This window comes from Oncorhynchus mykiss, chromosome 28, assembly GCF_013265735.2.
Source record: "Oncorhynchus mykiss isolate Arlee chromosome 28, USDA_OmykA_1.1, whole genome shotgun sequence".
In the NCBI taxonomy this organism is placed as follows: Eukaryota; Metazoa; Chordata; class Actinopteri; order Salmoniformes; family Salmonidae; genus Oncorhynchus; species Oncorhynchus mykiss.
In genome coordinates this window covers 34,475,692-34,499,997 of record NC_048592.1, presented here as the reverse complement: position 1 = coordinate 34,499,997, position 24,306 = coordinate 34,475,692, and the positions used below count along the sequence as shown (strand labels likewise).

At 43.1% G+C, this 24,306-nt stretch overlaps 2 protein-coding genes across 3 annotated transcripts in view; one reads left to right on the top strand and one right to left on the bottom strand.

Moving 5' to 3' along the window:
* Positions 1–452, bottom strand: part of LOC110508231 (collagen alpha-4(IV) chain) — a 68,807-nt gene extending 68,355 nt beyond the window's left edge. The window contains exon 1 of the mRNA XM_036966381.1: positions 276–452. The gene's annotated coding sequence lies outside the window, so the exon portion shown is untranslated. The remainder of the gene's footprint in view (positions 1–275) is intronic.
* Positions 453–18,138: 17,686 nt separating this feature from the next.
* Positions 18,139–24,306, top strand: part of LOC110509050 (collagen alpha-1(I) chain) — a 59,688-nt gene continuing 53,520 nt past the window's right edge. Inside the window, exon 1 of one of the 2 annotated variants that reach the window (XM_036966669.1) lies at positions 18,139–18,349. In XM_036966669.1, coding sequence (XP_036822564.1) covers positions 18,287–18,349 — 63 coding nt within the window. In that variant the 5' untranslated portion in view covers positions 18,139–18,286. The remainder of the gene's footprint in view (positions 18,350–24,306) is intronic. The other variant, XM_036966668.1, reaches the window with a different exon arrangement.

The window sequence follows — 24,306 nt, the reverse complement described above, 5'->3', positions numbered from 1 at the left end:
AAGATCTATAGCCTTATGTTTACAGGTTGTCAAATGTTAAATTGATGCTGTCATTACGCAACTTCTCAAAATACACTACTTTCTCATTCTTAAATAGTAACTTTACAGTTCTCATTGGCTTACTGGCTTGAAACTTCATGCACACAATCCGTTTTTCATTGAAAGGTCCACACATACACCAATGTTCTTAAAATCTTTTAGTAGGCAATATAACCTAATATCCATAGGCTACATTTCTTAAGATTGATCAAAATGTTACGTTTTTCAGAACTCACCTTATTCGTGTGTTGACCCCGTCCTCAACTCAACGGTTCCTCCGCATCCACAATAGTATGTATATGAGTGAATATTGTAGAGCGATATGCCTTGTCTCTCGCGACTCGTTATCATTGTATGATAACACCTGCTGCCGATGCAAGCGAGGCAAAGAGAGGTCTTGAAATATGACTGGCCATCTAGAGGAGAATATCTAGGCTAGACCGCCCCCCACTTCACAACCTGGGCTGTCCAAAAACGAAACCCTGACTTGCTAACTCACTTCACTAACTACAGTGAAGCTTCTACATCTTTTAGCAACCATTTCAAAGTTTTGCTGCAGTTTGAGAGGTTCATTGTCGTTCAATCAGATCAAAGCTGGGCACAAGGGTCGTTTTGCGCCTTTGAAGACGATGACAAATGGCGCTAGATGACCGACCGGGTCCTTGTATTTTCCTTCCATTGGGACGTCGTTGAAAAACGGAAAACGGCTCGTTTTTCGTTTCTGAATGTGGAAATCGGAAATCGACTTATTTTCTCATTCATCATCTCACAATTGGGCATGGAATACGGGAAAACAAATAACAACAACAGCTATTACATTTTAAAATTTAACATTTGCATTTTTCTCATACCTGGAAGTACAGGCCCCCTCATTGAAAATTCACAGGGATTAGGATATATGTTTAGAGTCTAGGTTGGCAGCACAAATAAAGGATTAAACTGTGTGTGTGACAGGAAGATGAAAATACTCATGTTAACTAAAATGCAGAATATATCATGAAGTTAGCATGGCAATAGGACAAACTCAACAACAACTGAACAAAGTTGTCTTGCACTAGCTGGCTAGATAGCACTGGCTGTTTACTGCTGTGTGTGTGTGTGTGTGGTCCCAAACTTTTTTTGTACAGTTAAGGTGTTGACTTGACAGGGCTGAATCCGGATTTGAGGCCCGGTCGTGGATACCCCCCGATTTTTGCTACAATATCCTTCCATGGTTGGTTTCATAGAGCCTACCCTTTAACTGCCCTTAATTGACCAATTGTTTTCTACAACTTCTGAGGCCGTTGGAGAGGATCAGCTTGAACAAAGTAAGGTGTATAATCACAGATCTACAAATAGTAATCCCTGCCAAATAATAGGCGTTGTGTGATTAAGATTAGAAGAACTACGCCTCCCCTGGCTTATGCAAACCCCCAAAAAAACACACATGCACAACCAGACATTGATTGATTGAATGGAGACAGCTTGTGTCAATTAAATAACATTTCCTACATACAACAAACCTAGTGGATCATGCTGGAAATACCAGTAAAAACAAAGTGCAAAAAATAAATAAAAAGCAAAGCCCAAATCCTGGGTCAAGTCTCAAATATGGCTGAAGTGCTGTGCATGTACAGAATACCCTTGTGTTGTACACAGTGTCATCCACTAGATGGCAGTAATGTGCTACCACCTCCACTGAAAGTTGAGAGATGTTTGGAGTCCTCTGTTTCCACTGTTTCAAAGGGTAACGTGAGCATAAAGCCCCGTTGGTTTTGGGCTAAGAGTACAACAAAGTAAATCATAACAATCCCAGTGCTACTTTCAAAGTAGTAAATCTTACTTGTTTGTCACTGGTTGTGAAATTGAACCATATTTATTTTGACCTATTTGCCACTTCTATAACAAAATGATTTTGCTGCTCCCACAGGATATCTTAATGATCAACGTGTACACCACTGAAAGTAGAGACTGTGTTTAAAAGCTCTCGTAATGTGTTTGACATTATAATTTTGGTGGGTGCTATGCTGGACCAAAGGTTCCATGGCCACAATAATTCTGAATGAGAATGTCATGGTAATTTTAGTGCCAAGTTGGACAAGAATTTGCCCCACTATGGCTCTGTCCCTGCCTACACCTACTCAGTGTAATATTTATGTTTCTGCTAATGGATTTAGGGATGGTTTCCCGGACATTGATTGAGCCTAGTTCTAGACTAAAAATCAAGATCAATAGAAAGTGCTTTATAGTCTAGGACTAGGCATAATCTGTATCAAGGAAACCATTCCGTTAGTGTACCACAGATACCATTTCCTTTCATCTTGTTGTTTTCTAGACATGACCTGGTGCAACAGAAATATAAACGCAACTTGTAAAGTGTTGGTCCCATGTTTCATGAGTAGAAATAGAATGCACAAAAATCTTATTTCTCTAAAATATGGGCACAAATTTGTTTACATCCCTTATAGTGAGCATCTTTCCTTTGCCAAGATAATCCATACACCTAACAGGTGTGGCATATCAAGAAGCTGAATAAACAGTATGATCATTACACAGGTGCACCTTCTTCTGGCGGCAATAAAAGGCCATTCTAAAATGTGCAGTTTTGTCGCACAACACAATGCCACAAATGTCCAAAATTTTGGGGGAGCGTGCAATTGGCATGCTGAATGTCCACCAGAGCTGTTGCCAGAGAATGTAATGTTCCTTTCTCTACCATAAGCCGCCTCCAACTTCGTTTTAAAGAATTTGGCAGTACGTCCAACTGGCATCACAACTGGCTCTAACCAGAATAGAAAGAGGAGTGGGAGGCCCCGGTGCACAACTAAGCAAGAGGACAAGTACATTAGAGTGTCTAGTTTGAGAAACAGACACCTCACAAGTCTGGCAGCGTCATTAAATAGTGCCCGCAAAACACCCATCTCAATGTCAACAGTGAAGAGGCAACTCCGGGATGCTGGCCTTCTAGGCAGAGGTCCTCTGTCCAGTGTCTGTGTTCTTTTGCCCATCTTAATCTTTTATTTTTATTGGCCAGTCTGAGATATGTCTTTTTCCTTGCAACTCTGCCTAGAAGGCCAGCATCCAGCAGTCGTGTCTTCACTGTTGACATTGAGACGGGTGTTTTTCAGGTATTATTTAGTGAAGCTGCCAGTTGTGTTTTGCTGGTACTATTTGCGGGTTCTAGTGCTAGTTTGACCACCAGAGGGCATCTTTGAGAAGCATTTGATAGTCTTCAATAGTGGCTAGAGAATTGAAAACCTTTTTTTGTAAAAACATAGTATATGAGAATGATTTTAAGAAATGTTGCTTAATTAATTTGATTAATATTATGGTGTTTCTATTTCAAGAAAAATGAAAAACCCTCAATGTTTCCATTAGGATGGAACAGAAATTATGGCGCTGTACAATGTGACAGTCAGAGCCCAAATCCTCAGAGCATAACATTTCCACACCCTAATTGTATAATTGCAGTCTAACCAAAACTCAAGAGGAGATTCAATGAAAATAAAAATCTTGTTGATTTATCAAGACCAGCTTTATGTAGGTGCTGAGGCTATATGACTGTGCCATCAACTCGATAATATATATATAATAATATTTGTAAAGGCCAAAACATTTATTTATGTTTTTAGAGGGGTAGAAAGGCTGGGCCAATTGTGCGTAGCCCTATGAGACTCCCAATCATGGTCGGATGTGATACATAATCACAATAATACTTATTGTTGTATTATTTGTTTGGTCTTTTCTGGTGTATCAAACTGAAATTGCAACCAATCACGACCAGTTGTGATACAGCCAATTGAACTAAGAAATACATTTGACGATAGAATTCTCCCCCTACCCTCCTTCTAGGCAAGTCTATTGTCCAGCTACCTACTAATAGCCATAATGGCGCTGTACAACGTGACCGTGTGTGCATGAAAGAGTATTTTCCAGTAAGCAACAATTTGTTACCTTCATTAGACAACTTTGTTCCAATATTTCTGTAATTCAGTGATATTTATTCCCACAGTAATTCATTATAGATCCATAACTAAATAAACAAACATTGGCATTTTGAGAGTATTTTATCATTATGTTATTAACGAAAGCATAAAGATGCTGGTGAAGAAATACAGTACTGTACAGTATATGCTTTATCTGACATTTTGCATGAGTCGCCCACATGTAGCTTTATGTAGGTGCCGAGGCCATGTGAATGCGCCATCAACTTGATTATTTAGCAGACATCACTTGCTTATATTCAGTCAACACATATATCTTAAGAATATCATGGAGTATAATTGAAAATTTTCACTTCTCCATGCTTGATCCTACTTGAGACGCAGACGTCTCATCTAGACACCTGGAAATGCAAATGCGCTACGCTAAATGCAAAATGTACTCGTTAAAACTCAAACGTTCATTAAAACACACATGCAGGGTATTGAATTAAAGCTACACTCGTTGTGAATCTAGCCAACAAGTCAGATTTTTAAAATGCTTTTCGGCGAAAGCATGAGAAGCTATTATCTGATAGCATGCAACACCCCAATATACCTGAAGGGGACGTAAACAAAAGAATTAGCGTAGCCGGCGCTACACAAAACGCAGAAATAAAATATAAAACATTCATTACCTTTGATGATATTCTTTGTTGGCACTCCTATATGTTCCATAAACATCACAATTGGGTCTTTTTCCCGATTAAATCCGTCCATGTATGCCCAAAATATCCATTTGTATAGCCTGTCTGGTTCAGGAAAAAAGCTCTCTTCCAACACGCAACGTCATTTTTTAAAATTATATAAGTTGCCTATATTCTTTGACAAAACACTTCAACCTGCTTTTGTAACCCAACTTTAGGTATTTGTAAACGTTAATAAGCGATCAAATTGATCACTGGGCGATCTGTATTCAATAGCAGCTACTCAAGAAAACAATGTCCCTTTTTCTCTCTTCCAAAATCGATTGCTGTATGCTGGACGGAATGAAGGATCTATTTGTCATGACACAAAGGATTTTTGTCAATGAAAATGACGTTTTTGGCTACATCGTGTGGAAGCTGTAGGAATTGCAATCTCGGCCCTATTTAATTTGGTGTCCCTTAAACAATACATGCAAGTGGCGCATGGATATTTTTTTCAGTTTTCAGTGACCAGTTTTTCTTGCGCTTTTCGATGAAACACACGCTCTGTTATAGTCACAGCCGTAATTTAACCAGTTTTAGAAACTTCAGAGTGTTTTCTATCCACACATACTAATCATATGCATATACTATATTCCTGGCATGAGTAGCAGGACGCTGAAATTTTTTACATTTGGATAATAAAGCATTTACAGCATTTTGAAGATATAAGCCACCTTCATTTGCTTATTAGGCTACTGTGCTGTATGACAAGTAAACATAGCCTACAGTACATACTGTTGTAAACATGGGAAAGTGCCTAATTCCTTACATAAGGGAGAGCAGGCCATGTCCAGGCTTTCTCGGTGACGTCAAGTACTCAATAACTCTTTAATACTTTTTCGGGTTGCATCAGTCATGGACAGAAACTTCTGAGACACAGTATTAATGATGAACACCCAGTGGTTCACTTATAAGCCACATTTGACTTGGTCAAGTTCTGTTGTCAGAAGAGGAATGGAAATGTCAGGGTGAACCGACGACCTGACAAACCCACCAGGTATGCTGACTCTGCCTGTCGGAGGTGAAGTTCCAGAGCTCACAGATGTGCCTGGCATGGATTGTGACTGCATCTCGTTCCTCGCCCTCTTCAACGTGCCATTCTCCACCTGACTCTCCGCCAATGCCGCCTGGCTCTGGACTAATGCATCAGCTGTCACCCGTTTCTCTGCAACAGATAATGTTTCTCTTTCTGCTGGTCTGCCTTCAAGGACTCAATATCGGTCTTCAAAGTTTGCATCTGGGGCGGGGCGGGGCGGGGTGGGGTGGGGTTCCCCATGGGCTAGGTCTGTCTTCTGTGCGCGGCTCTGTGACCCATCCCGTGCCCCCTGCCCTCGTGCCTTAAACCTAGTGCACCCACCGCTATTTCAGTGGATACAGCTGGAGAACTGCAATGCAATCCCATTGTGTGCCACTCGGCAGCCATGACCAATAGGACCAATATATAGCTCTGGATACTACTGCAAAATGATCCGTTTCTCTGGTTGTACTATTTATAGGTATGTGTTTGGGTAAAATAAACATTTTTGTTTTATTCCTTAAGTATATTTCACACCAAATACTGTTAGACTTTTACTCCAGTTGTATTTTACTGGGTGACTTTCACTTCAGTCATTTTCTATTAAGGTATCTATACTTTTACTCAAGTATGGCAATCGGGTACTTTTTCCACCACTGTGTGTGTATGTGTGTGTGTGTGTGTGTGTGTGTGTGTGTGTGTGTGTGTGTGTGTGTGTGTGTGTGTGTGTGTATGTGTGTGTGTGTGTGTGTGTGTGTGTGTGTGTGTGTGTGTGTGTGTGTGTGTGTGTGTCTGAGAGAGAGAGTGGGGGGGATCAGTAATCAAGTCGTGTCATTGATCATCAGCCCCCCAGACAATCTTTCAGTGAGCAGGAAAATATGTTTGTGTGGTATACCCATGCCAATAAAAAGGCTAATTTTAACTTACTGTATTGGCTGATTTAACTAACTGAAGTTCACTATGATCTGCTCAGAAGCCATACTGTGCCCTCCTCTGCGGAAGACACATTATGGTTGAATGCATTCGGTTGGCAACTGACTAGGTATCCCCTTTACTTTCCTCTGGAAACATTCAAACTCTCACACACACACACACACACACACACACACATCAGCACTATAGCTATAGACAATAGCTTAATTAGCTTAATTAATAGCTTAATTGAATACTGTTGTATGTGTAATGTTACGGTGCGTGAATGAGGACCCAAAAGCGAATTAACTTAAACAGAGCTTCTTTAATTACCAAACATAGGTAGGCTCAGACGGACCGGCAGATTCCGACAGGACAAGACAAGGTTACAGCAAACATGACGACAGTCTGGTTCAGGCATGAAACACAACAAACAAGAATCCGACAAGGACAGGAACAAAAACAGAGAGAGATATAGGGACCTAATCAGAGGGAAAAAGGGAACAGGTGGGAAACGGGGTGACGAGGTGGTTAGGAGGAGACAAGGCACAGCTGGTGGAAATTGGGGGAGAAAAGGTAACCTAACAACGACCAGCAGAGGGAGACAGGGTGAAGGGAAAGGACAGAGACAAGACACAACATGACAGTACATGACAGTACCCCCCCACTCACCGAGCGCCTCCTGGCGCACTCGAGGAGGAAACCTGGCGGCAACGGAGGAAATCCTCGATCAGCACACGGTCCAGCACGTCCCGAGAGGGAACCCAACTCCTCTCCTCAGGACCGTACCCCTCCCAATCTACGAGGTACTGGTGACCACGGCCCCGAGGACGCATGTCCAAAATTCTACGGACCCTGTAGATGGGTGCGCCCTCGACAAGGATGGGGGGGGGGGGGAAGACGAGCGGGGGCGCGAAGGACGGGCTTGATGCAGGAGACATGGAAGACCGGGTGGACGCGACGAAGGTATCGCGGAAGAAGAAGTCGAACTGCGACAGGATTAATGACCCGAGAAATACGGAACGGACCAATGAACCGCGGGGTCAACTTGCGAGAAGCCGTCTTAAGTGGAAGGTTCTGAGTGGAGAGCCAAACTCTCTGACCGCGACAATATCTAGGACTCTTAGTTCTACGCTTATTAGCAGCCCTCACAGTCTGCGTCCTATAACGGCAAAGTGCAGACCTGACCCTCTTCCAGGTGTGCTCGCAACGTTGGACAAAAGCCTGAGCGGAGGGGACGCTGGACTCGGCGAACTGAGATGAGAACAGCGGAGGCTGGTACCCGAGGCTACTCTGAAAAGGAGATAGCCCGGTCGCAGACGAAGGAAGCGAGTTGTGGGCGTATTCTGCCCAGGGGAGCTGTTCTGACCAAGACGCAGGGTTGCGAAAAGAAAGACTGCGTAAGATGCGACCAATAGTCTGATTGGCCCGTTCTGCTTGACCGTTAGACTGGGGGTGAAAGCCGGAAGAGAGACTGACGGAAGCCCCAATCAAACGGCAAAACTCCCTCCAAAATTGAGACGTGAATTGCGGACCTCTGTCCGAAACGACGTCTGACGGAAGGCCATGAATTCTGAAAACATTCTCGATGATGATTTGTGCCGTCTCTTTAGCAGAAGGAAGCTTAGCAAGGGGAATGAAATGAGCCGCCTTAGAGAACCTATCGACAACCGTAAGAATAACAGTCTTCCCCGCTGACGAAGGCAGTCCGGTGACAAAATCTAAGGCGATGTGAGACCACGGTCGAGAGGGAATAGGAAGCGGCCTGAGACGGCCGGCAGGAGGAGAGTTACCGGACTTAGTCTGCGCGCAGACCGAACAAGCAGCCACGAAACGACGCGTGTCATGCTCCCGGGTGGGCCACCAAAAACGCTGGCGAATGGAAGCAAGCGTACCCCGAACGCCAGGGTGGCCGGCTAACTTGGCAGAGTGAGCCCACTGAAGAACGGCCAGACGAGTAGGAACGGGAACGAAAAGAAGGTTCCTAGGACAAGCGCGCGGCGACGGAGTGTGAGTGAGCGCTTGTTTTACCTGCCTCTCAATTCCCCAGACAGTCAACCCGACAACACGCCCCTCAGGGAGAATCCCCTCGGGGTCAGTGGAGGCTACTGAAGAACTGAAGAGACGAGACAAAGCATCAGGCTTGGTGTTCTTAGAGCCCGGACGATAAGAAATCACGAACTCGAAACGAGCGAAAAACAGCGCCCAACGCGCCTGACGCGCATTAAGTCGTTTGGCAGAACGGATGTACTCAAGGTTCCTATGGTCAGTCCAAACGACAAAAGGAACGGTCGCCCCCTCCAACCACTGTCGCCATTCGCCTAGGGCTAACCGGATGGCGAGCAGTTCGCGGTTACCCACATCATAGTTACGTTCCGACGGCGACAGGCGATGAGAAAAATACGCGCATGGGTGGACCTTGTCGTCAGAGAGGGAGCGCTGAGAAAGAATGGCTCCCACGCCCACCTCTGACACGTCAACCTCGACAACGAACTGTCTAGAGACGTCAGGTGTAACAAGGATAGGAGCGGATGTAAAACGATTCTTGAGGAGATCAAAAGCTCCCTGGGCGGAAACGGACCACTCAAAGCACGTCTTGACAGAAGTAAGGGCTGTGAGAGGAGCTGCCACCTGACCGAAATTACGGATGAAACGACGATAGAAGTTCGCGAAGCCGAGAAAGCGCTGCAGCTCGACGCGTGACTTAGGGACGGGCCAATCAATGACAGCTTGGACTTTAGCGGGATCCATCTTAATGCCTTCAGCGGAAATAACAGAACCGAGAAATGTGACGGAGGAGGCATGAAAAGTGCACTTCTCAGCCTTCACAAAAAGACAATTCTCTAAAAGGCGCTGGAGGACACGTCGAACGTGCTGAACATGAATCTGGAGTGACGGTGAAAAAATCAGGATATCGTCAAGGTAAACGAAAACAAAGATGTTCAGCATGTCTCTCAGGACATCATTGACTAATGCCTGAAAGACAGCTGGAGCGTTAGCGAGGCCGAAAGGAAGAACCCGGTATTCAAAGTGCCCTAACGGAGTGTTAAACGCCGTCTTCCACTCGTCCCCCTCCCTGATGCGCACGAGATGGTAAGCGTTACGAAGGTCCAACTTAGTGAAAAACCTGGCTCCCTGCAGGATCTCGAAGGCTGAAGACATAAGAGGAAGCGGATAACGATTCTTCACTGTTATGTCATTCAGCCCTCGATAATCTATGCAGGGACGCAGAGACCCGTCCTTCTTCTTGACAAAAAAAAACCCCGCTCCGGCGGGAGAGGAGGAGGGGACTATGGTACCGGCGTCAAGAGCTACAGACAAATAATCTTCGAGAGCCTTACGTTCGGGAGCCGACAGAGAGTATAGTCTACCCCGGGGGGGGGGTGGTTCCCGGAAGGAGATCAATACTACAATCATACGACCGGTGTGGAGGAAGAGAGGTGGCCCTGGACCGACTGAACACCGTGCGCAGATCGTGATATTCCTCCGGCACCCCTGTCAAATCACCAGGCTCCTCCTGTGAAGAAGAGACAGAGGAAACAGGAGGGATAGCAGACATTAAACATTTCACATGACAAGAGACGTTCCAGGAGAGGATAGAATTACTAGACCAATTAATGGAAGGATTATGACAAACTAGCCAGGGATGGCCCAAAACAACAGGTGTAAAAGGTGAACGAAAAATTAAAAAAGAAATGGTTTCACTATGATTACCAGAAACAGTGAGGGTTAAAGGTAGCGTCTCACGCTGAATCCTGGGGAGAGGACTACCATCCAGGGCGAACAAGGCCGTGGGCTCCTTTAACTGTCTGAGAGGAATGTCATGTTCCCGAGCCCAGGTCTCGTCCATAAAACAGCCCTCCGCCCCAGAGTCTATTAAGGCACTGCAGGAAGCTGACGAACCGGTCCAGCGTAGATGGACCGACAAGGTAGTGCAGGATCTTGAAGGAGAGACAGGAGTAGTAGCGCTCACCAGTAGCCCTCCGCTTACTGACGAGCTCTGGCCTTTTACTGGACATGAAGTGACAAAATGACCAGCGGAACCGCAATAGAGACAGAGGCGGTTGGTGATTCTCCGTTCCCTCTCCTTAGTCGAGATGCGGATACCTCCCAGCTGCATGGGCTCAGCACCCGAGCCGGCAGAGGAAGATGGTAGTGATGCGGAGAGGGGGGCGACGGAGAGCGCGAGCTCCTTTCCACGAGCTCGGTGACGAAGATCAACCCGTCGCTCAATGCGAATAGCGAGTTCAATCAAGGAATCCACGCTGGAAGGAACCTCCCGGGAGAGAATCTCATCCTTTACCTCTGCGCGGAGACCCTCCAGAAGACGAGCGAGCAAGGCCGGCTCGTTCCAGCCACTGGAGACAGCAAGAGTGCGAAACTCAATAGAGTAGTCTGTTATGGATCGATTGCCTTGACATAGGGAAGACAGGGCCCTGGAAGCCTCCTCCCCAAAAACAGATCGATCAAAAACCCGTATCATCTCCTCCTTAAAGTCCTGATACTGGTTAGTACACTCAGCCCTTGCCTCCCAGATTGCCGTGCCCCACTCACGAGCCCGTCCAATAAGGAGAGATATGACGTAGGCGACACGAGCAGTGCTCCTGGAGTAAGTGTTGGGCTGGAGAGAAAACACAATATCACACTGGGTGAGGAACGAGCGGCATTCAGTGGGCTCCCCAGAGTAACACGGCGGGTTATTGATTCTGGGCTCCGGAGATTCGAAAGCCCTGGAAGTGGCCGGTGGATCGAGGCGGAGATGGTGAACCTGTTCTGTGAGGTTGGAGACTTGGGTGGCCAGGGTCTCAACGGCATGTCGAGCAGCAGACACTTCCTGCTCGTGTCTGCCTAGCATCGCTCCCTGGATCCCGACGGCTGAGTGGAGAGGATCCGAAGTCGCTGGGTCCATTCTTGGTCGGATTCTTCTGTTACGGTGCGTGAATGAGGACCCAAAAGCGAATTAACTTAAACAGAGCTTCTTTAATTACCAAACATAGGTAGGCTCAGACGGACCGGCAGATTCCGACAGGACAAGACAAGGTTACAGCAAACATGACGACAGTCTGGTTCAGGCATGAAACACAACAAACAAGAATCCGACAAGGACAGGAACAAAAACAGAGAGAGATATAGGGACCTAATCAGAGGGAAAAAGGGAACAGGTGGGAAACGGGGTGACAAGGTGGTTAGGAGGAGACAAGGCACAGCTGGTGGAAATTGGGGGAGAAAAGGTAACCTAACAACGACCAGCAGAGGGAGACAGGGTGAAGGGAAAGGACAGAGACAAGACACAACATGACAGTACATGACATGTAAACAATAGACGAGTTAGGTATGCAAACATGGTATGTAACAGATAGGTTACCATTTACAGTAGCTGTAGTTAATCATTACACAGCCAATAAGCACCATCAGCCAGCCAGCCATAAGATTGAGCTAAGTTAGCTACAGAAAGTAATGGAGAAATATCACCTTTCTGCAGCAGGTAGCTCTGTCCGGGCAGCTTCATCTTGTAGCATGTTGAGGGACTTTCTCATGTCCACTAGCTAGTATAACTATAGCCAGTAGCCAGTTAGGGATAGCTAGCCAGCCGACTAGCTAGTCAGTAGCCAGCTTGCTAGCTAGTCAGCAATTAGCCAGCCAGTGCTAGCTAGCCAGCCGACTAGCTAGTCAGTAGCCAGCTTGCTAGCTAGTCAGCAGTAGCCAGCCAGTGCTAGCTAGCCAGCCAGTGCTAGCCAACTTTGTTCAGTTGTTGTTGAGTTTGTTCTATTGCCATGCTAACTTCATGCTAAGTTCTGCATTTTAGCTAACACTAGTAATTTAATCATCCTGTCACACTCACACCAACGATTTGTATTACTAACCCGAGATGTGCACGTTTGCAATAACTCAATTCACCCTTGCCCTCCTTCTAAACAACACAATGCAAAGGGTAAAGTCTACAAAACTTAGTCCACTCCATTCATAACATATTATTGTGTTTTGGGAACAGAAAACTGTACTGAGATCAAATGTTTCATCGATGAGAAAATTAGCAGAATGTCGGCCCAGTTCCATCTCGCTCCATACTCTCCCACTGCCGTCCACTGGGAAATTCCAACCAGATACTTCATATTTAAACATTCGGGGGAAAGGTCGCTCTCCTTGATTTATCTATGCTCAAACTGTCTAATACATTATTTGTGCTGCCAACCTAGGCTGTAAGCACACACCCTAAGCCATGTGAATGTTATATGAGGGGGCATGTACTTTGAAAACTTTTTGTTGTAATTTTGTTTTTCATTATTCCATGTCCAATTCTGACACAATAAATTAGAAAACGTTTCTTTTTTTTCAGAAACTAAAAACGAAAAATTTGCCGTTTTCCGTTTTTCAGGCCATCTTCTGAATTACAGTGCCTTGCGAAAGTATTCGGCCCCCTTGAACTTTGCGACCTTTTGCCACATTTCAGGCTTCAAACATAAAGATATAAAACTGTATTTTTTTGTGAAGAATCAACAACAAGTGGGACACAATCATGAAGTGGAACGACATTTATTGGATATTTCAAACTTTTTAACAAATCAAAAACTGAAAAATTGGGCGTGCAAAATTATTCAGCCCCTTTACTTTCAGTGCAGCAAACTCTCTCCAGAAGTTCAGTGAGGATCTCTGAATGATCCAATGTTGACCTAAATGACTAATGATGATAAATACAATCCACCTGTGTGTAATCAAGTCTCTGTATAAATGCACCTGCACTGTGATAGTCTCAGAGGTCCGTTAAAAGCGCAGAGAGCATCATGAAGAACAAGGAACACACCAGGCAGGTCCGAGATACTGTTGTGAAGAAGTTTAAAGCCGGATTTGGATACAAAAAGATTTCCCAAGCTTTAAACATCCCAAGGAGCACTGTGCAAGCGATAATATTGAAATGGAAGGAGTATCAGACCACTGCAAATCTACCAAGACCTGGCCGTCCCTCTAAACTTTCAGCTCATACAAGGAGAAGACTGATCAGAGATGCAGCCAAGAGGCCCATGATCACTCTGGATGAACTGCAGAGATCTACAGCTGAGGTGGGAGACTCTGTCCATAGGACAACAATCAGTCGTATATTGCACAAATCTGGCCTTTATGGAAGAGTGGCAAGAAGAAAGCCATTTCTTAAAGATATCCATAAAAAGTGTTGTTTAAAGTTTGCCACAAGCCACCTGGGAGACACACCAAACATGTGGAAGAAGGTGCTCTGGTCAGATGAAACCAAAATTGAACTTTTTGGCAACAATGCAAAACGTTATGTTTGGCGTAAAAGCAACACAGCTCATCACCCTGAACACACCATCCCCACTGTCAAACATGGTGGTGGCAGCATCATGGTTTGGGCCTGCTTTTCTTCAGCAGGGACAGGGAAGATGGATGGAGCCAAATACAGGACCATTCTGGAAGAAAACCTGATGGAGTCTGCAAAAGACCTAAGACTGGGATGGAGATTTGTCTTCCAACAAGACAATGATCCAAAACATAAAGCAAAATCTACAATGGAATGGTTCAAAAATAAACATATCCAGGTGTTAGAATGGCCAAGTCAAAGTCCAGACCTGAATCCAATCGAGAATCTGTGGAAAGAACTGAAAACTGCTGTTCACAAATGCTCTCCATCCAACCTCACTGAGCTCGAGCTGTTTTGCAAGGAGGAATGGGAAAAAAATGTCAGTCTCTCGATGTGCAAAACTGATAGAGACATACCCCAAGCGACTTACAGCTGTAATCGCAGCAAAATGTGGCGCTACAAAGTATTAACTTAAGGGGGCTGAATAATTTTGCACGCCCAATTTTTCAGTTTTTGATTTGTTAAAACAGTTTGAAATATCCAATAAATGTCGTTCCACTTCATGATTGTGTCCCACTTGTTGTTGATTCTTCACAAAAAAATACAGTTTTATATCTTTATGTTTGAAGCCTGAAATGTGGCAAAAGGTCGCAAAGTTCAAGGGGGCCGAATACTTTCGCAAGGCACTGTAAATAACCAATGAACTGATGATACAGGATTACCATTCTCCTTTAAAAAATAAAAATAAGAGTCTCCCTGCAAAGATATGCTACACTTTGGAATATAGTGCAATACACCTGTTTTTCACAGCATTGCAACCACCTTTGAAATAATTGATGGATCATTTTTATATTGTATTATTTATACCAGCATTTCTTATGAAAGTTTACACATGTTGAAAGCTATTGTTCAATATATTTCAATAAATAAACTTTTAATAAAATACACATTTATATGTTATTGGAATTACTCAATACACACACCGATACACACACACAGGACTATTGAAGGAATCTTATTTCAGTCAGAAAATGATGTTTATATGAGTGGGAAGATATACGACTTAAAAATAACTTATGTTGGCACAAGATGGTGGGTAAGTTGAAGCACAACTGTTGAAATTACAATTAACGAAAACGTATGCTTAATTTGAATGTATAGAAATTCACAAATTCTACAGCACAATGGCGGAGTAATGTTTTAAGTGTAAAACTAGTAATGACTCAAATATCCATGCCTTTTGGGAATCCTATAAAGTCACAAAATTATGGGCGGAGCTAGAACATTTTCTGTCAGAAGTGTTACATTGTAAACTTACTTTTAATCTGTCTGTTTGCATATTTCAAGACATGGCATATGAGGGTGTAGTGAGATACCCAATGGGCTGGACGATTCTCTTCTCATCACTCATATTGAAAAAACGTAGGCTATACTAAATACTTGGAACTCAATCAATCCGCCATCATTAACGCAATGGAAAAATCAAATGATTTATTATTTTAATATTATGGGCAACCGAAAAAAAAACGAACTGGTTCAATTTAAGGCCACGTGGCAAATAATATGGATGGGGATGTGAGCATGCGGGTCTGGCCAGATGAGATGTAGTTATTGTTTGTGTGCATCTGTAAGTTGTTGTTCCTATGTAGAAGTTTGTATCTGTAGTGAAAAAAATACACAAATATATATATATATTTAAATATATATAAAACATAAGAAATTACTCAAAAGAGAATGCAAAACGTAAATGGGTCTCGTGCTGGGCAACGGGTTTAATACAGAGTACTAGTGACTAAAATGACTAAAGCTTTCTAGATACCCTCCAACGAATGACAGAATATCTCCCATTTGGCAAAATCGAGTTGACTATTATACAGATAGCAGATCAGCTCATGAATAACGGGGAGATGAATACTGAAAATAACAAGGTATCTTACTTAACCCGGACCAACTCTGTTTAAAAAAAATATACATATGTACTCTCATACCGTTTGTAGATGACACATTATCTGGTGAAGCTCTCATATGGGCAGCAATACGAGACAGCGCAGAGAAGCGGGGGAAAATGTTATAGCGGTATTTTGACACGCATTGGTGAGACGAGCTTTGATAGTCCAGTGTATACATCACAGAATAAAGTTAGGAATTCTCATGCGAGACAGGAGTCAGGAGTCATTCCAGTGGGATTGGGACAATAGGAAAATAGCATACGAAAGGCTATATGAGACTACTACAACAGTCAGCAGATAAATAATAGTTTTAGGCTGCATTATTGCATGTTAAATGTCTCTGTTCGGTGTTAGATGAGAAAACAAATAAATTAGCTACCACTTCCACTTATCCAGTTTATCGAGTTGAGGATTAAACAGATAGCAGATCCGCTCATGAATAACGAATAGATGAAGGGTGGAAATTGTTTAAATATCAAGGTATCGTAACCGAGACCAACTCTGTTTAAAAAAAATGTCATTTGTTGTCACGTCTGCTCCTTCTCCCCTTCTCAGTTACGCACACCTGTCACTGTCGTTACGCGCCAGCGCTTCATCGGACTCACCTGGACTCCATCAGGTCATTGATTGCCTCCCTTATATCTGTCACTTCCACCGTTTCATTCCGGTGTCTGCATTGATGTTGTTTTGTTTCTCTTGTCCGGACGTTGATCTGTTTCAGTGTCGTGTATTTATTATTAAATCCTCATCCTGTACTTCCTTCCCGTCTCCCAGCGTCTGTATTTACGGAACGGTTCCATCTGTACTCTCATACCGTTTGTAAATGACACATTGTATGCTGAAGCTCTCATATGTGCAGCAATACGAGGCTACACAGAGAAGCGGGCGAAATGTTGTAGCGGTATTTTGACATGCATAGGTGAGACGTGCTTTGATGGTGCAGCCTATGGATTACAGAATAAAGTTAGGAATTTTCATGCGAGATATGAGTCAGTCAGTATGTTGGGTTTCAGTGGGATTGGGACAATATGAAAATAGCCTAGGTTATATATAAGACTACTACAACAGTAAGCAGATAAATAGTAATTGTATGCTACATTATTGCATGTAACCAAGGCTACTACGGTGGTGAAGAGCAAAATCCACTTGTATAAAATGCTATAAAACTCGAATAAAGATGATCATTAAACTGAACTCAACTTTGCTAACGTTTCCACAGCCTAATTGTTATCAAATATCCAAACGGAGATTCATTGAAAGCAAAGATCTGACCATGATTGATTTATCTAGAGTCCCCCAGGCTTGTCTCAGAGCAGCGCGATGGTACTGTCCCAATCAAAACGGTGTTGAAATTATAATCTAGGCGACCGACCACACAATACTATTATTTTAAATTAGTATGGTATATGGTTGTATATGACATAGCTAATGTGAGTTTTCCCCTCTGTGCTTTTTCTAGGCCCAATGGCTGTTTCCTCGTCTTCTCACTCCGCTGCCACCCGCATCTCCCTTGTTGTTCTCAACATCAATATAAATCAATATAACCTACTGTTTTCTAGAAATCTGGTTTTTTTCGGGTTCGGGCTCGGGCTCAATTGATTTCTGTAATGTAGAACCAGGCCTGGGCTCGAGCTTCAACTCACCGGGTTTGGGTCGGACCGGGAACGAATGTTCACTTCTGATGAGACCTTGAAACTGCATTTGGGTCTCGTGTTCCGTCCGGCAGTGTCAATTATGCGTGTGCTTTGAATTTATGGCGACTGTGTGAAACATATACACTAGGATAAAGTATTCTATGCTACAACCTGTCTGGATAATGTGATATCTTATTATGGCCAATCTGCTGCTGGACATGTTGTGTATTTTGTGGAATTGCATTCGTGCGACAATTGGGTGGAAATTTATTAATTCCATTTTTTCGGGAAATGTGAAGATTTGTCCGGTGACAGTCCAAAGCCAGCAGCTAGCTGTCTCCCTAGAAAATCACAATATTTGGTTAGTAGAGACCCTACTGAATATTTCCCATTACACTTTAACTGAGACAGGTGGAAAAGCCAATATTCTCAACATACCAGGGTCAACATAGTATTTTTTCCTTATTTATATATATTTTTAAAGCATTTTTTTTATTTATTTGTTCCATATCTTTTAAATTAGTTATTTACATTGCAATGTTTTGAAATACGGGCTGTTATTTTGATTGTTTTTCCTCATTTCCATACGAACGTGACGTCACCGTGTGTGCTGCTGACAGAATACTAGTGGGTACACGCTCCCCCAACCGCACTGACGCACCTGTCGCTTGCCGCGCACACAGGTGTCGGGCCTGGCTGCTTGTATGTTGCAGGAGATAGAGGAGAGGAGCACGCGAATTTGCTAAATCCAATAGTGGCGGGAAGATCATCTTCAAGATGAGGACTTCGTTGCTTTGTTTTGCTTTGGGGGTGATGCTGCGAGGAATTGAGGCGAAGGATGTAAGCATCATACCTTTTTAAAAATACATTATTTTTTTTCACTGAATGTTCATGAAAAGGAAGGCTGTGAGGAAAGCTTATGGACAAATCTTTACAGGGAAATGTAGGCAACATGAAAATGAAACGGGTTCACAGATTTAGCATATATGAGTCCTGCATAACCTGTTGTCTTTAACATAGGTCGACGTTATCCGGGAATCATGGGATGGCCCTACCCCATTGAAGTTTAAATGTAAAATGGTTAAGGTAAGGGTTAGGTTCAGGTAAGGGTTAAGGTTAGGGTTAATGTTAGGGTTAAGCGTAGGGACATCCCAAGGATCCCGGATTGACCATGTGCTAGCCTATGAACTAGACTGTGGGACTTGCTTTTCGTGTGTGATAATAGTTTGGCCTATGTCTGTCCTATACTTAACTTTAGATATTTGTTGTATCGATTCATTAATTTATTCACATCATGCTGTATGCAATTTGTGTATTGGGCCTTTGGGAGACATTCTTAGTACATTTTTTTCTATCTAATAAAAAAAAAAGGGTTCTTCGGCTGTCCCCATAGCAGAACCCTTTAAAGAACCCTTGTGGGTTCCAGGTAGACCCCTTTTGCTTCCAAGTAGAACCGTTTTGGGTTCCATGTAGAACTCTTTCCACAGAGGGTTCAACATGGAACGCAAAATGGCTCTACCAGGAACCAAAAAGGGTTCTACCTGGAACCAGACTACGCATTGTAGCCTTCTAGGATGCCTATCCTATAGGGCCAGATACCCTGGCCAGGTGTATTCCTACAACACAAGGTTCAGCAGGCTACCAGGCTATATGGGCCAGAAGGCTTCATAGGCTACCAGGCTCTATGGGCCATAAAGTTTAGTAGGCTACCAGGCTCAATTGGCCAGAAGGTTTAGCAGGCTACCAGGCTATATAGGCCAGAGGGTTTAGTAGGCTACCAGGCTATATGGGCCACAAGGTTTAGTAGGCTATCAGGCTATATAGGCCAGAAGGTTTGGTAGGCTACCAGGCTATATAGGCCAGAAGGTTTGGTAGGCTACCAGGCTATATAGGCCAGAAGGTTTAGTAGGCTACCAGGCTATATAGGCCAGAAGGTTTAGTAGGCTACCAGGCTTTATGGGCTAGAAGGTTTAATAGGCTATCAGGCTCTATAGGCTAGAAGGTTTAGCACATACCAGGCTCTATAGGCTAGAAGGTTTGGTAGGCTACCAGGCTCTATAGGCTAGAAGGTTTAATAGGCTACCAGGCTCTATGGGCCAGACGGATTAGCAGTCTATCAGGCTAGATGGGCCACAAGGTGTAGTAGGCTACCAGGCTATATGGGCCACAAGGTTTAGTAGACTACCAGGCTCTATAGGCTAGAATGTTTAATAGGCTACCAGGCTATATAGGCCAGAATGTTTAGTAGGCTACCAGGCTCTATGGGCCAGACGGATTAGCAGTCTATCAGGCTAGATGGGCCATAAGGTTTTGTTCGGCTACCAGGCTATATAGGCCACAAGGTTTAGTAGCCTACCAGGCTCTATAGGCCAGAAGGTTTGGTAGGCTACCAGGCTCTATAGGCCAGAAGGTTTAGTAGGCTATCAGGCTTTGTGGGCCACAAGGTGTAGTAGGCTACCAGGCTATATGGGCCACAAGGTTTAGTAGACTACCAGGCTCTATAGGCTAGAAGGTTTAATAGGCTACCAGGCTATATAGGCCAGAATGCTTAGTAGGCTACCAGGTTCTATGGGCCAGACGGATTAGCAGTCTATCAGGCTAGATGGGCCATAAGGTTTTGTTCTGCTACCAGGCTATATAGGGCAGAAGGTTTAGTAGGCTACCAGGCTATATAGGGCAGAAGGTTTAGTAGGCTACCAGGCTCTATGGGCCAGAAGGTTTAGTAGGCTACCAGGCTGTATAGGGCAGAAGGTTTAGTAGGACTACCAGGCTATATAGGCCAGAAGGTTTAGTAGGCTACCAGGCTCTATGGGCCGGTTTCCCAGAAACAGATTAGGCCTAGTCCTGGACTGAAAATCATGTTTAATGGAGACTGCTAATTAGTCCAGGACTATATTTAGACTTAACATCGTGTCTGGGAAACATGCCCTATGAGTGTCAGGTGTGAAGTAGACTCTGGTGTTTTCTCTTGTAAACAGGACTGGGGTCAAATGAAATTCTATATATATATATATATATTTTTTTTTTTACATCCACATGAATTTAAATTCATCCCCTGAAATGATTATATTGGAATGGAACTGACCCCAAACCTGACAGCAAGGCCTCGTGTACCTCAGTAGGTCATTTATGATCAGAATGGTCATAAAACACATTTCTTATTAAGCTTTCATACACCCTTAATAAAGCCTACATAGATGTTTTATTAATAATTTATAAGCAAATGTCATATTAGGATTTGGAAAATAACCAGTTGAATGAAGACCTGTCACCCTAAGACAAATAAAGACCTGTCACCCTAAGAAATAATGATTTATGAAGCATCTATGTAGGTCTTATGAAATATCTATGAAAAATGCAATAATCCTTTACGATATATACTGCATTCAAAATGTGACCCTCTGAGTTGGGGTTCTAAAGTTGCACAGTGGCCAAAGATATTCAGGTGTTTGTCAACTGCTGTCGTTCTTATTCATGGATCGTAGAACGCCTTTCAGAAACAGTCAAATGATTTGGTGATATATTTGAACAAGACATTTTACCATAGCTTTAGAAAAATATTTACAGGATCAAATCTTTACCGGTCAAAAGTTTTAGAACACCTACTCATTCAAGGGTTTTTCTTTATTTGTACTATTTTCTACATTTTAGAATAATAGTGAAGACATCAAAACTATAAAATATCACATATGGAATCACGAAGTAAGCAAAAAAGTTTTAAACAAATCCCAAAATATTTTATTTGTGCTGTAATCTGAGGTGCAGTTAATTGCCTATTTCTGAGGCTGGTAACTCTAATGAACTTATCCTCTGCAGCAGAGGTAACTCTGGCTCTTCCTTTCCTGTGGCGGTCCTCATGAGAGCCAGTTTATCAAGGCGCTTGATGGTTTTTGCAACTGCACATGAAGAAACTTTCAAAGTTCTTGAAATGTTCCGTATTGACTGACCTTCATGTCTTAAAGTAATGATGGACTGTCATTTCTCTTTGCTTATTTGAACTGCCATAATATCGACTTGGTCCTTAACCAAATAGGGCTATCTTCTGTATACCACCCTACCTTGTGACAACACAACTGATTGGCTCAAACACATTAAAAAGGAAAGAAATTCCACAAATTCACAAGACACACCTGTTAATTGAAATGCATTCCAGGTGACTACCTCACAAAGCTGGTTGAGAGAACGCCAAGACTGTGCAAAGCTGTCATTAATTAAGGCAGAGGGTTGCTACTTTGAAGAATCTACAATCTAAAATATATTTTGATTTGTTTAACACTTTTTTTTGGTTACTACATGATTCCATATGTGTTATTTCATTGTTTTGATGTCTTCACTATTATTCTACAACGTAGAAAATAGTAAAAATAAAGAAAAGCCCTTGAATGAGTAGGTGTTCTAAAACTTTTGACCGGTAGTGTAAATAACATACATTTTTCTGTTTCTTGGGCTTATTGCACCCGTTACTGAAATAGTTGTTCCCGTTTAGATGGTCAAGGTAGAATTATATTTTAACAATATTTATATTTGCTTAGGATCTCACTTGGCGAAGGCCACACGATGGAAAATGGAGGAATGCAACAACCATGTCTCTGTAACTAACAACGGCAAGGCACTCTGAGAAAAATGCAAATAAGGCTTTACACTAAGTGGTGTGTTCATTGAACACTGAAAAGTGTGGGCCCATATGGACACAGGACCAGTATTAAATTTAACACTGTGTTGATTCAACACTGGATCATTTGCTGTGTGGCTATGTTTGGAGTGGATGTTTGGTGTAACTCACTTCACTTGTCCCATCATTCTAGTAAATTTCCTTTCATGTAAAGTAAGTCAGCGTCTCACAAACATACAATCTGCTAAAAGCTATTAAAGATGAACACACTGTACTTAATGTCTTGATCTGGCTTGAAAACGTCATGTTTATACACCGGTGGTCCACGATGTTTGTGTTGATGTGCAAACAGCGTCCATCGTGTGGATGGGCCGGTAAACAGACGTGTGCGAGTCCCAGTGTGTTTGTTTGTGGTGCCATAAGTACATTGGGACTTGAGTGTTTTCACCTGTCCATACTAGGTCAAGTTTGAGGGGGTCAACAAGTGCCTTTTGGGGAACACAGGAAGGAGGATGGTACAGTATGCATGTGTTTAGTCTGAGTATGGGGGACACTTACAGTATACTGCTTTCACAAAGGATTAATGGTATTTTGCCTGTAAAAAAAACTGGGCAATGTTTATATGACCCATTTTTACCATACACCTTTTATAATGTACCATGCCGGCATGCCGAGGACGAGTGTACAGATCTGAGTGGGCATCTATTTTAATAACTCCATTGAGAATATACACCGTCAAAAATAAATATGTTATTCATTTGTTTAGGCAGGTCCTAAGAAACATTTTAAAACTATTAAAATGTATTTTCAAAAGAATAGAAGAGCATATTTTGAGTTTATTAGACCTATGTTAGGGGTCTGTGGAGCCATGAAATTCAAAAGTTGGTTATTTTGTTAATTAAACAGACAAGACAAACCTACCCGATCACAGTCAACACACATATTTTAATAGCAAGAACTTAATGAAATGTAAAAGAAAAAAAATACAACAAATATTTTTCCCACACAACTTGTGCCACAAGAACGTGTGGAACCACTGTCATATTAAATAAAGGGTCAGTTTGAAAGAGAGCGTGTGCTTTTTCTATCCACGTTTATTCTCTTTCATCTCCTCACTACGCTTTGTTAGGGAGCAGGCATCGGGTCTTAACTTCATCACGCAGTGGCGGTCGATGCCGTTTAAGATGAGATAACATTTACATTTTTTTCATGAGCATGGCCTTATTTCTATTAGATCATATTGGGTGACTGTCATTCGTATTCCATTCACTCAGTTCAATGGAACATCAATAGGTTTAGGCTACTACATGATTCTCAAATTTTCCTTATAGCAATCATGAGGTTGCTACAACCTAGCCTATTGTGTGAATGAAAGTTTACAATGTAGGTGCACACAAGGATGCCTGACTGGAGTGTCAGATTGCAAGTGTTTATACTTTTAGGACAATTTCAGCTCTGTCTTGTGCTGTAAGGACAAACGCTGGGAGGCGAGAAGCAAGTATAGGGAGTGAATATTTAATGAATAAGCAGACAGGAAACAAAACACGACCAGCGTCTGGACAAGGAACACATAACAACATTAATGCTGACTCGGGAAAGAAACTGAGGAAGTGACAAATATAGGGGAGGTAATTAATAACGTGATGGAGTCCAGGCGAGTCTGATGAAGTGCTGATGTGCGTAACGATGGTGACAGGTGTGTGTAATGATAAACAGCCTGGAGACCTCGAGTGCCAGAGAGGGGGAGTGGGAGCAGACGTGACAGTACCCCCCCCCCCCCCCCCCCGGGAGAGCTGAGGCGAGGCGTGGGAGCCCGACGAGCCAACTGAGGCTTCTGAGCCTCTCGAGCCAGCTGAGGCGTCCCGGTTGCTTCGGCAGCGGCATCCGGACCCGACATCACCAACAAAAACATAAAACTCCCTGATGCTTCAAATTGTGGAGTCAGCATTCTGTAAGGACAGAGGCTGGGAGACGAGAAGCAAGTACAGGGAGAGAATGTTTAATGAATAAACAGACAGGAAACAAGGGACACATAGCATAATATAATGTTGACTCGGGAAAGTGGCAGATATAGGGGAGGTAATTAATAACGTGGTGGAGTCCACTTGAGTCTGATGAAGCCCAGATGCGCGTAACAATGGTAACAGGTGTACGATAAGCAGCCTGGCGACATTGAGCGCCAGAG